The following is a 16,547-nucleotide window of genomic DNA, read 5'->3' as shown; positions in this document are numbered from 1 at the left end:
ATTTACCACTGCACTTAAGTAACTTATAAGTCACCTATATGTCTAACCTTCACCTGGTGAAGGTTGGGTGCAAAGTTACTTAGTGTGTGGGCACCCTGGCACTAGCCAAGGTGCCCCCACATCGTTCAGGACAAATTCCCCGGACTTAGTGAGTGCGGGGACACCATTACACGTGTGCACTATACATAGGTCACTACCTATGTATAGCGTCACAATGGTAACTCCGAACATGGCCATGTAACATGTCTAAGATCATGGAATTGTCACCCCAATGCCATTCTGGCATTGGGGAGACAATTCCATGTTCCCCCAGGTCTCTAGCACAGAACCCGGGTACTGCCAAACTGCCTTTCTGGGGTCTCCACTGCAGTTGCTGCCAACCCCTCAGACAGGTTTCTGCCCTCCTGGGGTCCAGGCAGCCCTGGCCCAGGAAGGCAGAACAAAGGATTTCCTCTGAGAGAGGGTGTGACACCCTCTCCCTTTGGAAATAGGTGTGATTGCTGGGGAGGAGTAGCCTCCCCCAGCTTCTGGAAATGCTTTGATGGGCACAGATGCTGCCCATCTCTGCATAAGCCAGTCTACACCGGTTTAGGGATCCCCCAGCCCTGCTCTGGTGCGGAACTGGACAAAGGAAAGGGGAGTGACTACTCCCCTGATCTGCACCTCCCAGGGGAGGTGCCCAGAGCTCCTCCAGTGTGCTCCAGACCTCTGCCATCTTGGAAACAGAGGTGTTGCTGGCACACTGGACTGCTCTGAGTGGCCAGTGCCATCAGGTGATGTCAGAGACTCCCTCTGATAGGCTCTTACCTGTGTTGTTAGCCTATCCTCCTTCCTAAGTAGCCAAACCTCCTTTTCTGGCTATTTAGGTAGGGTCTCTGCTTTGGGGAATTCTTCAGATAACGAATGCAAGTGCTCATCAGAGTTCCTCTGCATCTCTCTCTTCACCTTCTGCCAAAGGATCGACCACTGACTGCTCAGGACGCCTGCAAAACCACAACAATTAGCAAAGACGACTACTGCAACCTTGTATCACTGATCCTGCCACCTTCTCAACTGTTTCCTGGTGGTGCATGCTCTGGGGGTAGCCTGCCTCCTCTCTGCACCAGGAGCTCTGAAGAAATCTCCCGTGGGTCGACGGAATCTTCCCCCTGCAACCGCAGGCAACAAAAGACTGCATCACCGGTCCTCTGGGTCCCCTCTCAGCACGACGAGCGTGGTCCCTGGAACTCAGCAACTCTGTCCAAGTGACTCCCACAGTCCAGTGACTCTTCAGTCCAAGTTTGGTGGAGGTAAGTCCTTGCCTCCCCACGCTAGACTGCATTGCTGGGTACCGCGTGATTTGCAGCTGCTCCGGCTCCTGTGCACTCTTCCAGGATTTCCTTTGTGCACAGCCAAGCCTGGGTCCCCAACACTCTAACCTGCAGTGCACAACCTCCTGAGTTGTCCTCCGGCGTCGTGGGACTCCCTTTTGTGTCTTCGGGTGAGTTCCGGTTCACTCCTCTTCCAAGTGCCTGTTCCGGTACTTCTGCGGGTGCTGCCTGCTTCTGTGAGGGCTCCCTGACTTGCTGGGCACCCCCTCTGTCTCCGCATCCAAGTGGCGACATCCTGGTCCCTCCTGGGCCACAGCAGCATCCAAAAACCCTAACCGCGACCCTTGCAGCTAGCAAGGCTTGTTTGCGGTCTTTCTGCGTGGGAACACCTCTGCAAGCTTCTTCACGACGTGGGACATCCATCCTCCAAAGGGGAAGTTCCTAGTCCTCTTCGTTCTTGCAGAATCCACAGCTTCTACCGTCCGGTGGCAGCTTCTTTGCATCCTCAGCTGGCATTTCCTGGGCATCTGCCCAATCTCGACTTTGTTGTGACTCTTGGACTTGGTCCCCTTGTTCCACAGGTACTCTCGTCCGGAAATCCACTTTGGTTGCATTGCTGGTGTTGTTCTTCCTGGCAGAATTCCCCTATCACGACTTCTGTGCTCTCTGGGGAATATAGGTGCACTTTACACCTACTTTTCAGGGTCTTGGGGTGGGCTATTTTTCTAACCTTCACTGTTTTCTTACAGTCTCAGCGACCCTCTACAAGCTCACATAGGTTTGGGGTCCATTCGTGGTTCGCATTCCACTTTTGGAGTATATGGTTTGTGTTGCCCCTATACCTATGTGCTCCTATTGCAATCTATTGTAACTTTACACTGCTTGCATTACTTCCTTTTGCTATTACTGCATATTTTTGGTATTGTGTACATATATCTTGTGTATATTTGGCATCCTCATACTGAGGGTACTCACTGAGATACTTTTGGCATATTGTCATAAAAATAAAGTAACTTTATTTTTAGTATATCTGTGTATTGTGTTTTCTTATGATATTGTGCATATGACACCAGTGGTATAGTAGGAGCTTTGCATGTCTCCTAGTTCAGCCTAAGCTGCTCTGCTATAGCTGCCTTCTATCAGCCTAAGCTGCTAGAAACACCTCTACTACACTAATAAGGGATAACTGGACCTGGTACAGAGTGTAAGTACCCCTTGGTACCCACTACAAGCCAGGCCAGCCTCCTACACTTACATGTCATTCGTTGCCAGGGAAGCATAGTCGTGTCCCTTTCCTGCCTCCAGTAGCTCACCTATTCCTCTACATGCATCACAAACGATTAGACCAACAAAAGGCGTGATTAATCCTCAGCCGTGAATGCTGTTTTATGAAACAATAGTCCTGAAGGATAAAAAGTCGTGTCAAATTAGCTAAATCTGTAATTGCACAGATGCTGATAAAGTAAACTTAAACATGGAAATAAATCCCCAAAAATGTAGGTCTAAACAAAGCAAATATTAAATAAATGCCATATTGGTATAGTAATTAAATGACAGCGAATTATGTAGTCGGAGAACAAGATGCTCCATAAGTGCTAGGTGAGAAAGTGCTCGTGCACTGCATCAAAAAGTAGTGATTATACGTATAAGTGAAACAAGAAGATTCGGATTTGTTTTGTAGGCATGCCCGCTTTGTCCCAGTTTATGGTCCCTCTTTGATGGGCTTATAGTCATATATCCACAGATGCCCAAAAAGGGAAGTTACAGAGCAGGCTGCATCTAGAGTCTGACGGTGCAAAGCTGCCTAAATTGATCACGAGAAAAGGCCCACAAAAGTGAAAAAACATGTGTAATTTGGTGTGTTAAACACATGTCCAAATTGAAAATTCGGAATAGGATGTATTGCCACTCCAGGTAAATAATACTCAGGGAACCGTATTTTAGAGTTTCGAAATACCCCACCTTCTTCCGGCGACACTTGGAATCGGAACTTGAGACAGGAACTCCTTATTAAAGTGTAGAACAACATTGTTTTTTAAGTGTAAACAGCGATCCTGCAGTCACGATCTTTGGTAGATATTGGTGAATAATTGCATTGCTTCTGAGATTATTGGAAAGGATAGATAGACCTTATGCCCACTTCTTTCCTGGCTTGGGTGAAATAGAGTGAAACTTTGGCTAGTGTCATGTTAAACTTCCATTGAAAATAATTCCGTCGACGTCAAGCATTCAAAGAAAACAGGAGTACTTCTGTTTGCAAACAGGTTGGGCCCAATACCTATCCTGTGCGGAATAGGGTACATGCAGTTTCTTCCTGTCATCACTATCAAATTCTAATAAAGATAAAGGTATTTCATTTCAGAGATGGGCAGTCAGCATGCTTCCACCCCATAATCTCTTCTTAGTTCGGATTTCCATCGCTGCACATCTGATACGTTATCTGATTCAGCCCAGCTAATTGTGTTTTTTTTTTCTATTGCCTTTTCCCTTCTGTTCATCTGGCGCTGGATGTTTGGAAACTGCAGAACTCTGTTTGGAAACAAGATCAAGTCGGTGGCCAAGAAAGCGTTCTCAGGCTTGGAGGCCCTCGAGCACCTGTGAGTATCCCAGCATGCTTTGTGGTTTGAAGGGCTTTGCCAAAAGTGGCTGCTTGAGAAGTCTGCTAGCAATTTAATAGCGTCTTTGTAAGCTGAGAAGCTGGTCCATTTGTGGAGGCCAGCTGCTTCCTTCTCATTATAAGTTAGCTTCAACTTTGGCCTCTTTTTGTGTGTGCCAGGAGAAAAGTTATACAACATATGGAAAATTTGTGTCCTCTTAATTATTTGATTGGGATTTGAATAAACATCTTTTTGAAGCCCCGGTAACTTCCAACTCACACTACATACTACACGTTACTTTTCTGCGTTGTTTGAATAATTCGATGTTTACATTTCGGGCTGGCACAACCTAGTGCACGTTTTGTTGCATCTCTGGGTTGTGTGACATACTGATATGACTTCAGGAGAAAGTAGAAAGTTCATCCAGTCAGTGCTTGGGAGGCACTTGCTTAGTTGAACAGATTGCTTTCTTTACTCTTGGGGGTCTCATGCTCCTAGCGCCCAGTTTTAGTACTGGTTCTTAATATTTCATCAAGTTTTTTAACGGTGAAGGCAAAATGCAATTTAATCTTAACAGAGACATTTCCAATGTGTTGTAAGAACAAATTAAGTCTAGTGACGCTTGCCCCACTGGTTTCTTTGTTCAAAATGATAACGTATTTCACTGAGTTTTGTGTTTGTTTAGCACTGGGCTTACACATTTGTGTAGTGGGAAGTAGATTCTGGTTTTGATACCACATGGGTTATCCTATTGTAGGTTTAAGTGTAATAATACAGATTGTACTCGTACAACAAACTCCACTCCTCAGCCGTTGCTAAAGGTCACTTTGAGAGTGAAAAACTAGCATAAAGACAACCACTTGCCCACCCACCCTGCCAGCTGTTTTCTCACCATGCCGAACAGAAGGACAAAGTAGGTCCACTGGCCAGATGAGAGGCGAGAGGTCTGTGTGGAGTTTCCTATCTTGGCCCTCCCTCCCTCCGCAAACTGAAAAATAGTGTCTTCTGCCTCCCCATTTGAACACACTCTGACAGGTTTAGGCCTGCCAACTCCATACGGCGCGATATAAGCTCCCTTCACACGGTAAGGAATCAGTATCACACGGTGTGTGCACAGTAAGCTGGAAACCCTTGCAGAGAGCAGGTTTCAAGCTCATTGTGTGGAGGCTGGCTACAGGTGACCTGCGTCAGGTGTTTCACTGCTTTACCAGGATGTTGACTGCAGCTCTAGAAGTATTTGTTCTGTGTTTTTGTGGGGAGTGGGAGAGTCTGCTTGGGCAGTGCTGGGCTGTAAGCCCTGATCCTTCTCATTGTTCCTTCACCCCCTCGATGTTTGGCTAGGTGGTGATGGTTCAAAGACATGTCTCCTTTCCAGACTCAACCCAAAAAAGGCCCAGCCCTCTCCTTTTACACAGTAAAATTAATTTCAATGTTGGCAGGTCTGCAAGTCCCCTACAGACAATATTGTGCGTCTGTTCAATCAGATCTGATTATGGCAAGCAAAATGCTCGTCGTCTTCTGGACAAAGTGTCCTTGCACCACCAGATGGATAATGCTAACCCAGCATTTGGTTTCTTGGAGGGCATCATACCACATTTGCATAGCTCCGCCACCTCTGAGCAGTGATTAGTTGACACTCGACCAGAGGGATTGCTCATCAGTTACCAATCGTCTTTGTTTAATGGCGCTCTTGACTCTTCATTCTCCATGTAATCATGCTCTTGCTTTATTTTTTTATGTTGAGTCTGGCGTTTACCAAGACCTTCTGATTTACTAAAATTGTATGTATAATGCACTTACTCATAGCGCATTCAACCAACCTTCTTTATCTATTGCATTGCTATTATGTAATTTAAATTTTTCTTCTTCTCAGTATGCCACATATATCACAACAGATGTCATGAAATAGCAGTCTCTGTGACGCAATAGATATATATCTGTTTTGGATGTACTTGTCTCTATTTCATATGCATTTAGGGTTTCCCGATAGCACATGCTGGTGGTCGGGATGGCACTGGATGATCTAATGGAAAGCACCAGCTCCCTGTAGTAACATATTATGCATTGCCCAGTCATTTACTGCCACAGGTAGGGATAGATAATTGTGTTTCTCGGGGTTCTGATTGGTAAAAAAACGCTGAATGAAAACATTTAAATATTTTGGGCATTACATAAATGTAGCAATTGCACATACATTCGCAGAGGCATTTTGGCGCCCAGTACATGGATTAGAAGCAAACCTAGAAGAAAGGGTAAGACACAGAACACCAACTTGAACTGCTGCAGACCAGACTACGCTCAGCACGAGTGATAACTGATTCATCCCCCCAATCAACAAGGGCTGTGTCTTAAACTTTCTGCCCTTTCCTGCAGAGTGCTCTCCAGCATTCACCTAAGTATTGAAGTTGGAAGTTCTTGTCCTGGTGAACAAAAGGACCATAGAGGTGCTGCCGAAGTAGGAAAGGGGCAAATGATTTTACTTCTTTTAATTCACTGTAAGGAGTACAGAGGTCTGAGACCTAGCCTGGACCTTCACCTCTTTCATCTTTTCATTCGGCAGCATAAGTCCAAAATGCTGTTTCTGAGCCAGGTTCTCAGTGTGAGGTTTACAGTACAGTCCTGGTATTATCACTGCACAGTTCTGCCGTTTGAACCGACGTCTGCGCCACCAGAGTTTATTAAGGGGGTGCCTTGGCGGACGCTTCTCCGTCTAAGTTATGAGTCCATGGATCCCCGTACTCGGACGACTGGCGGATGTGTACAGGGGTTCATCTGCACAGGTCATAGAACATATCAAGTGGTTTGTGAGCATTCCTTATGATATGGGCTTTACAGTCAAGGCCCAGAAGTCCCACCTTATCTCCATTCAGGGACAGACGTCAATGAGAGCCACTCTCGACCTTCTCGGGGGATTTGAGATAATCAGGATATGATTTCTCTGTTTCTGACTCCGACCCTGATCCCAGTTCTGCGAGTCCTGTCTGTTATGCCAGAGGGTCTCTGTTGGTGCCACACACCAGGCGGTGAATGAGTGCTCTTCAGGGGGCCTGTGAAACAAGTGACATCGAGGGCGTCCCAGCTCTGCTGTACATATATGCGTCTGTCGTCCTGGATCAGCACTGGGGCATGTGTCCCTCCAGTCTGCTGGTGGATGATCCCTTTTATTAATATATCTATGGACGCCCTTCATTGGGCTGGGGCACTCATTTGAGTGATATTGTGGTTCTGGGGTAATGGACCATGTGGGACTAGTACCTGCACATAAATGTTGTAGCGCTGCAGGAGATCCTTTTTTTACCATGAAGCCTTTGTTCCCTTCTCTCTCATTGAGTCCCATTCAGGTGGTTTCAGATTGCACAAACATTTATTAGTTCCGCTGACAGGACTGTATGGGGTCTTCGACTCTGTGTCGGGAGGCGATTTAGCTACGGCTCGGAGCCCAGCAACTGGACAATTTTTCCCATAAACTGCACACATACGGACACGCCCAGCCTCAGGAAGAGTGCTCTTAGTCACATATCCTTGGAGCATCATGAGTGAGAACTTCATCCCAGGGTGATGGAAATAATGTTCTCGAGATTGGGGTGTTGATATGTGGATCTCCTGGCCAGAACAGAAAACGTCCTCAGATTTGTGCCCTAAATTTCCCTCTGAATGGTTCCCTCGGCGATGCATTCCGGTCCTCTTGGTCACTGGGCCTGCTGTATTTCCCCCAATCCAGCGTCTGTTTACAGTCCTGCCGAAGGTGCAGGAGGATCAAGCACAGAAATACAGATGATCCTAATCACCTCATACTGGACAAAAATGATTTAGTACCCCAATCTGATTGAACTCAGCACTCTGGACCCCTCTTGCTCTCCATCACAGGGTGCATCTGGTCTCACTGGAGGTCAGCCAACACCCTCCACCCAAATCGCTTCACCTGAATGCATGAAGAGTGCTTGTTGCCAACTAGAGATTTGGCTTACTGCCTGAAGTTATGGATGCCGTCGTGGCTGCCAGGGAACTCTCCATGAAAACCTATGAAGTTTGCTGAATTTGTTCAGTGGTGTGAGTCAGAATGTCTGAACTAATTTCAGTCGGGCTTTCCTGATTTGCTACCCATAGAACGTTTTAGCCTAGTAGGCCTGATAGACTTGCCTACCACTGGATATTCCAAAGTGTTACTTGGCTGTTTCGTCCTACTCAGTTTGTTGTTTCTCAGTCAGATTTGAATCTCATATGTCTTATGTCATCCCTACTTAAACCTACACAAACTTGCCTGATCCAGAAATTGTTTTCTTAGTATCAGTGACTTTGGCTTTAGTGTTGGTGAACTTCCGGCCCTCGGTACAACTGCCCTTCTTGGTATTCTACTCGGTTATATTGGTTCTTTGCACAAGCCCATCTTTCTTACCAAATCTGCCTTTCACGTGAATGAGTCAATTACTCCTCCATATCCCACCAAAGATGAGTAAGTGTTGCATAGAGTGGACACTGGGTGTATAGTGGCTCACCACATCGACCACACCTTAGAGGGTAGAGTGAACAATCAGATATTTGTAGCCTTCACAGGAGCCAGGACGGGCTAATCACCCTTTTCATTAAGACCTGCTGTGCCTTGGCCAAAGAAGACCCCCCTCACGGTCATTTGTGCTACTCCGCCAGGCTGCTTTCATTGCTCTCACCAGTGGCTTCCCAGTAGGTGACATCTGCCAGATGGTTACGTGGTCATCTGTACATACTTTTGCTAATATTATTGCTTTACAGCTGAAGCACACAGTGGCATACTTTAACAGGGCTGCATTGCAAGACTCTCTTTGATAATCATCACTAATCACTCCTATCTCCTAGAGGGTATCATTTTAAGACTCATTCAAAAGGCGAAGACTACAGGAATAAGTATTCATTAGATTAGAAAGTTACTTCCCTTCTGTAACGATCTCTCTGGTGGATACTATATCTTCCTGCAGATTCCTTACTACCCTCCCTTCTTCTCTATGGGTTAGTGTTATGCTTATTAAGATACCATGTTAGGCAAACATATCATATTGTTGCTGCCATTGTTGCTTTCTTGCTTCCTCAGTTATGAATTGAAATAGGACCAGATACTGATGGCAATGCCGTGGTTGCCATCTTATATATTCTGTTGTTGTCACATCCTGGGTGGGAGGAGTCAATGCTGAGGCTGCATGGCACCACCTGGCATGTTGGAGAGCTTCTGCCGGGTTCATTCTGGCACTTGGTGGATATTCAGAAGGTGAGGAAGATGTAGGAAGATCAGGTATCCAAAGGGAAGTCACTTGTCATTTTTGGGTCACCTACAGCCTCTCACTTCTGTTTAGTGTGAACTATTCTTTGCTTCATGCCACTGTTGGAAGAACTCTTTTAGCAAAATGATTGAGCCCAGCTAGTGTAACTCACAGATGTCTCTGTATCCAGCAAAGCAGCATCAGCAAATACACATTCCGAGGTAGACCACCCGGCCAGTGGTAGGCTTACTGCAACTACAGATCCCTCTAAAAGCATGGTCATGCCTCATGCCTCACTCTTTACCACCCGCAGAAGATAATCTGCTATGGAATTAGGTGCAAGGATTTCCTCATCAGACACCACTTTGAGTGACCACCATACCGCTCAACCGCCTGTTAGAGCAAAACATACATTCATCCTTGTAGAAGAGGAGCCGAGAGGCTGCCTGAGCGGGCACAACTTTCTGAAGCTCTCCTTTACGAGTCCCAATCCTATCTAATTATCAATGCCGATGATGAACATGTTTCGGTTTTAAGATACATCACGCTATGTCGAATTTAAATGCCCTGCTCCCGAGCATTGCGAGTGTGATGTCTCAGACGGAAATTGTGAAACAGTTGTTATTACCGGTTGGTCGACTAAATGATAAATCCGTTCTTGACTGTTTGTGTATTTTTTAATGTAGCTTTCAACATAAATATTTTTATTTCTCCGTTTTCTTCTTTTTAGGGATCTTGGAAACAATGCTATACGATCTATTCAGCTGGATACCTTTGAGAAAATGAAAAAAATGAAGGAGCTGTAAGTCACAACAGTGCATGTTGATACTGGACGTATTTTGTCTATTAATAGCAATGTTCAAACCAACCTGAGTAATGTAGAATTTTAGTTAATGTTTCCTAGCTAGAGTTCTTATGAAAAAAATATTTTCCCATTATTATTAGGGATTTTCTAAATGACTGATGTGTCTTCGATTAAGGGATTCTCTACAAGCACCTCTTCAGTGCAAGCTTCGATTGTTTCTGTTTTTTTTGTAAACTTGAATCGGCACATTTATCAAGAAGCTGTTATTCTCTTCTCACGTTTTCCTGCTACCTGTGATGCAGCAGTCCTAGATGGCCAGTGGCAAGCACTTTTCAATATGTGAATGTAAGGGGGTGTCATTGAAATTACAACAGCAGACCAACAGTTTCTTGTTGAAGCAGCGAGAAACGTGCCAGGGCTTTCAGTGCCCCAGGCGAAATAGTGTTTGCCCACTGGAGTACTCCAGATCCATTGTAAGGGCAGTTTTAGTACCTTTTTTATCGCTTTGAAATGACCACCAGCCGGCTTTCTAAGATCGCGTCCTTACCTCAAAGTGAACCAGGCTTATTTTAAGTAGATCGAGGAGCATGACATTTAGGCTGACAAAGGCAAGTGTGTGTTTACTGACCAGAAAATTTGCAAACCAGTATAGAACCGCTTTTGAGTTCTGTACTTCAGCACAAGCTCTAATCCCATCAAAGCCACTGTGACTCAACTTAAGTTATGAATTTGTTTCATGGTCATAAACATGGTTTAAGATACAATTTTGCCATAGGATTGAGATTTACTTGGGCACTTTTATTGTCATTATGCTAAAAACAGTTCCAGAATTGTGAACAGATGTGTCCTTTTATGGAACATGTTTGTGATCTTTGGAAGGAATGTTTGAAGGTCAGCACCCATTTTTGTGCACCAGCAGTGTTTTCCGTGGCGTTTATAGTGCATCAGTTTGTGTATGTTGCCTATTGTGTTGTAAGATCACTAAGGTGGGGAAGCTAAATAATTCAGAGTTACTGTGAAAGGAAACGTTGAATCACATAAAGAGAAAACATTGAGTAGAAGAGAAGATGAGAAAAACCTTTAGGAGAAGGACATATTGCAGTGGCCCGTAGCACAAAGCTTAGTCAATATCCCGGAATACAGCAAGGAGGTCCGGTATCAAACGCAGTGGATCATTGATTGAACATTGTTTGACTCAGAATCCTGAAATGCCAAGATAGGGCAGTGTAAGGACTCATAAAGCAGGTTTGGTGCTTCAGCAATTCAGAAAGAAGTAAACAGGCGCTTACAAATAGACCTTAAGCCCACAGCATCTGTGGGATTCCAAAGGGAAAGACAAGTTTCTAATGGGGTAACCAGTGCACTGAATAATGTAATGAGCAAGAAAACCATTCAGTAAAACCAGTAACTAAAACACACTGGCCAAAATAAATTCTGGTATAAAAGTCCTTGTTGACACTGTGGAGCAGTATCTTCATTCAGCAACATTAACACTAACACTACAGTGCGCTCCATCTTACAGAAAATCAAAGTATAAAATAACTGAAGGCTACAAGCAGTTCAGTTTGCAACCAACAGTGAGCACTAGTTTGAAATGGTAGTTGAGCCCAAATCTAGTCCTCACACAGATTAATATTACTACATACTCAACTTTCACAGTAATATTCTTGCCTGCCCATGATCTGTGAGCACATTGAGACTGATCCACTTGAGCCTCTTCACTGGTGATTCATGGTTGGGAATCATGGGCGTTCTTAGAATTTCTAACAAAGCTAGATTCCCATCTGAATTATTTTTTCTGAATCCTATTCCTTTTATGATTCTTATTTGTTTTAGAACATACTTTTTGGTTCTCAACACAGCAAGATGAAAACTTCACTCCATATGTGATGTGACTATATCCAACAAAAATGTTTACTTTCTCGGTCTTCTTATTTCACTTATCTACCCCTTAGCAGTCCTCTGTTTGACTAATAATGCATATTGTTTTAATTTACACCCCTTTGTCCTTTTCCTTCACCCATCTCTCATCAAGAGCATAATTCACACCTACCTTTGGAGTCTCACGGGAGCCCAGATATATCCTTGGGATGATAAGACCATAACATGGATCAGAAGTAGGAGAAGTGTCATAATTAGATGGAGGACAAATAAACAGAAAAGGGAAGAGGGGAGGGCTCAGCATCACAACAGTGGAACAGCGTAGGAACACAGTGGAGACGCATAGCCAGCAGGGACTAAACACTCCATAATAAAACTTGAGTGTCCATCAGACACCCAAGTGAACTCTTTAGAAACATTAAGCATTGATTTCCTCCAGTGGAGGAACTCCATAAATTCCACCTACGTAATATGGCAAAGTCATGGAGGGTGCAGGTCTCAGACTTCTCGTGATAGTCACCTCTGCACTATGAGTCTAAACGGCTCTGACTACACAAAACTTTCCAGAAAACGAATCCCAGCCTGTCCTTGATCACACTGAGCTTCGCCGGGTAGTCTTTTTTTTTTTTTTCTTCTCCCTGTACTCCTTTATTTTGTCTGAGTAAAAAGTATTGTTTTTTGCCTCTTATTAGCAAGCAAACTGTCAAGGAAGAGGAACAATGTGCTACCTCCCTGCTTATGGCTTTCCTTTCTGTCTCACATTCCTCAGGATACGATCTCTCAGTTCTTCCTCCCTGAAAGGCAACCTGATGGTACGGCCGCCACCCTTCCACTCTAACGAGGAGTTGCCTGTCTTCAAGCGGTAGCAACGCTTAACACCCATTATCAGCCAGCACATCCAGGCCAACACGGATTGACCTAACCTTTTGTCCCTTCCTTCTGTGGGACTCATAGTAACTCAGTAACAACATGCTTGTCCATTCCTATCAAATCCTTCTGCATCAGTACCATCCCCTTCTGTATGTCCCGATATCTTTCTGTATCAGTTTTGCAATATCTAGGATTGCATGGTTGTGACTACTCCAGTTGCTCTATTTGCTTTATTTATTCCTCCAGTGTGGTCACCGAACCCTATAATATGTCAGACTTGTAATGTAGAGAGGCTTATACCTGTCGATTCTCTGTGGACCTCTCCCATACTAGTCACGTAGGGGAGGTAATCACTCCTATTTGATTGATCTTTTGTGGCCCCATCGTTTGTTTAGTAAAAGAACATTTGGGGCAAAAAATTCAGGCTACTCTCCTTTTTGTCCCTTTCTTGGAGGGGGTGTGCAGGTCTGTAAGTCCCTCTGATGAGAGAAACTCAGTTTGTTAGAACTAAATGGCACCCAGTTATCCCCTCATGGAAAGCTGCCCCATTCAATACAGACTTGACATAAAATCATGACCCAACGAAGAAAAATAATCTCCTGAGTCTGTCTCTTATTTCCCCACATTCCCTCTGATTCAGTCTGTTGTAATTCCAAAATTACTTAACCCGTTAAAGGATTCCATTTCTGAAATCTCTTAGATGAAAGCTAGTACATTTAATAAAAAACGGGACATGAGGTGCTAAGGTGTAACCCATTTCAGGTTCATCCACAGACTGTGCTACTGCTGCCATCCGATTACCACAGTGCTAGATCTTGGCACCTGGCCTAGGCCATGAAAGGTAGCACCCACTGAAGTCTGTTCTCGTATGAAACTACTTAGTGGTCCTTGTATGCAGCACTAAAGGCAGCTTTTGCTATCTGACCAACTGCTGGTATGACAAGAGGCCAAGAATTGACCTAATTTCCCCTCATCCTTCAGACGTCTTCTCACAGTTACTAGCTTGAATTGATGAAGTGAACCTCGAATTACTATGGCCAGGTCTTGAGAGACCATTATGTAAAATCAATTAAATTCCCAGTGTGTTCATCCCAACAAAGTGCTAAAATCAAATGATGCTAAAATGAAAATAATCACGGAAGAAATTAAAGCATTAGCACAAATCCTCTCCTCTAATTAGTTTTCCATACAACCACCTGTCATCGGAGTACATTTTAGATGTTAACATTAGTTACTGAGCAAGTATATATTTACACTGTGCTGGGTGAAAGGCGATCCAGTCACATCTGTGACTCAAGGAATTGGAACACTTGGCTTGTTTTCCTGAAGTTGTCTGCACAACCCTTCCTCCATAACCCCTAACACTCTCTTCCAGCTGTTTAATCCTTTTCCTGAGTGCCCGAGTAGTTTCAACGTTTGAAATGAGTACTGCTCTGGAAATTTAAAAAATAAACGTCGCTGAACAGTTTTCTGTTTGCTCCTTGTTAACAAAAGTACTTGAATGAGAGTGTATGGTTGCCACAGCATGTAATACTCTCACTCTATTGACATGAGCAGCTCCAGGGGTGTTACTCTGCTGGCGACATTGCTTGCTTTAGTGCGTTCAGATCCTATCTGCCCGGCCCTACCTGTGCATGGAAGGTACCGAGCACCACCGGCCCAACCCCTTGTGCTTTTGGCATCCACATCTTTTCGCGGAAATTACCAAATGATCCCACACGGCAGTGTTGAGCAAATAAAAATATATTCTCGTGGCCCTTCTTTTTGGGACGCTGGCAACTTTTACAATTATTTCAAGCCCCGCCCCTATGTTAATTGGCAGACAACCATTACGCAAACCTTTTCAGGTTATATTTTGACTTTACATGGTCGGGGTTTCTGACCCTATTGAAGTATTTTATCCTTAAAGTATTTATATCCAGTAATTTCTGTCGGAAAATCGCATTTTACATGCCAAAATAAAGCGTTTATGTTTTTAAGACAATAAAAAAAAGTCCCATTGGTAACATATTAGAGCTGACTGAATACTGCTGTCTATTACTGTCGAGCCTGATTTTTTTCCCTGGCCATGCACTTGATTGACTGGACTCTTCTGTGTGTTTCTACCTCTTGTGCACAATACGTGGGTTAAATGTATAAATGTCAGGCAACACTACCTCCAACAACATTGAATGTTTAAAGTTAAGTTTTGAGAACAAAAAAAAATGGTGTTAATTCAAAACTGTTGTTTCTGCTTAATTTTATGTGTGCTGCCCTTATGGGGTTTTGCTGCATAGTCACTTTGTGGAAGAGTTCCCTGCAAAATCGTTAGAAAGTACATCACAAAATAGTATGCAGAAAGGTTTATAAATGTGATTTTATCATGCAGTTTATGGTACTATAAAAGTAAGCATATGTAAGAATGATATGTGATCTATCATGCAAAAACACACATGCCACACAGCACTGTAACTTTGTTGTGTTTGATTGTGAGCTCAGTACTGAACAAATCGCCAATTTGTTACTAAGAAAATACTTCTTGAAACTCTATCTGCGGTTCAGAAGTACATTTTATTTTTATCAAATCACGTGTTCTCCTCTTATTAATATTTCTATGATACTTCTTTGATCTGCACTGTTGCTATGTTCGATATTGGCAATTGCCCTTAAACTGCCTTTACTTTTCAGACGAGTTAGCAGTAACAGCTTCCTGTGCGACTGCCATCTCAAGTGGTTTCCTCAGTGGTTAATAAGTAATGGGCTTCAATCCAATGTGGACGCCACCTGTGCTCATCCCGAGTCCTTGAAAAACACAAGTATTTTCAAGGTGGCATCTGAAAGTTTTGTATGTGGTAAGATTTCTACGTGTTATTTAACTTTTATGGGATATACAAAGAGGCCTGGCTCTGCACCTTATGTTAGCATGTTCTTTTAGATCTGGATAAGAGATCTGGATAAGAGACAGCTTATGTGATTTGTATATGTGTGTGTATGTATGTATGTGTGTATATATATATATATATATATATATATATATATATATATATATATATATAAAATATATGTGTGTGTGTATATATATGTGTGTGTACATATATATGTGTGTGTGTATATATATATATATATATGTGTGTGTGTACATATATATGTGTGTGTATATATATATATATATATGTGTGTATATATATATATATATATGTGTGTGTGTGTGTGTGTGTATATATGTATATATATATATATATATATATATATATACTCCCTAGACAGGGTTGGATGCACACAGAAGCTAACACCCTCTGTGTTTAAAAATAAAAAAAAGGAAATTCACTGAAAAATCAAAGGCTATAGGGGCGGTATAGTTGGAAATTAGCATTTAGAAAATGCTAGAAATTCACTTGAAATAAAAGTTACAGGGACGATATAGCTAGGATCAGAATTTATGCGCATAGAGGAAGAGAAATTCAGCTGTTAGTTATTTATGACTGTAACTCTTGCCCTAAGGTAACTAACTCACTCCCACAACATGCACTGTTGGTGACTCCACATATTACATAAGTAATTGCATCTTCTATAACATGATTGATAATAACATTGCAACAATTGCTAACTATAACGTCCTTGTAACCTTTGGTTTTGTCATTGAATATATATATATATAATATCTTAGCTCTACTATATGTATATTTCTTAGCTCAAGTCGTTGCCTTTGATCTAACAAAGATTTTGCAGTAGGCTGTATTTCAGAGTTTCTGGTCAGAAATAACAGTTATCGTTGTGATGCTAGCTGAGGCATCACATGCATGTGCTGTAGAGAAGAGTGGGGAGAACTGCAAGTTGTGTGCTTACATGCAATCAATCAGGAATTTGTAAAGCG

The 16,547-nt window shown here is 43.2% G+C and overlaps 1 protein-coding gene across 1 annotated transcript in view; it reads left to right on the top strand.

Moving 5' to 3' along the window:
- Positions 1 to 16,547, top strand: part of LRIG1 (leucine rich repeats and immunoglobulin like domains 1) — a 216,694-nt gene that overhangs the window by 155,672 nt on the left and 44,475 nt on the right. The window contains exons 10-12 of the mRNA XM_069206570.1: positions 3,836 to 3,907; positions 9,869 to 9,940; positions 15,362 to 15,525. Of these exons, the coding sequence (XP_069062671.1) occupies positions 3,836 to 3,907; positions 9,869 to 9,940; positions 15,362 to 15,525 (308 nt within the window). The remainder of the gene's footprint in view (positions 1 to 3,835; positions 3,908 to 9,868; positions 9,941 to 15,361; positions 15,526 to 16,547) is intronic.

This window comes from Pleurodeles waltl, chromosome 9 (assembly GCF_031143425.1).
Source record: "Pleurodeles waltl isolate 20211129_DDA chromosome 9, aPleWal1.hap1.20221129, whole genome shotgun sequence".
Taxonomy (NCBI): domain Eukaryota; kingdom Metazoa; phylum Chordata; class Amphibia; order Caudata; family Salamandridae; genus Pleurodeles; species Pleurodeles waltl.
Note: the sequence above shows the minus strand (reverse complement) of the source record. Positions and strands in the feature narration are given on the sequence as shown.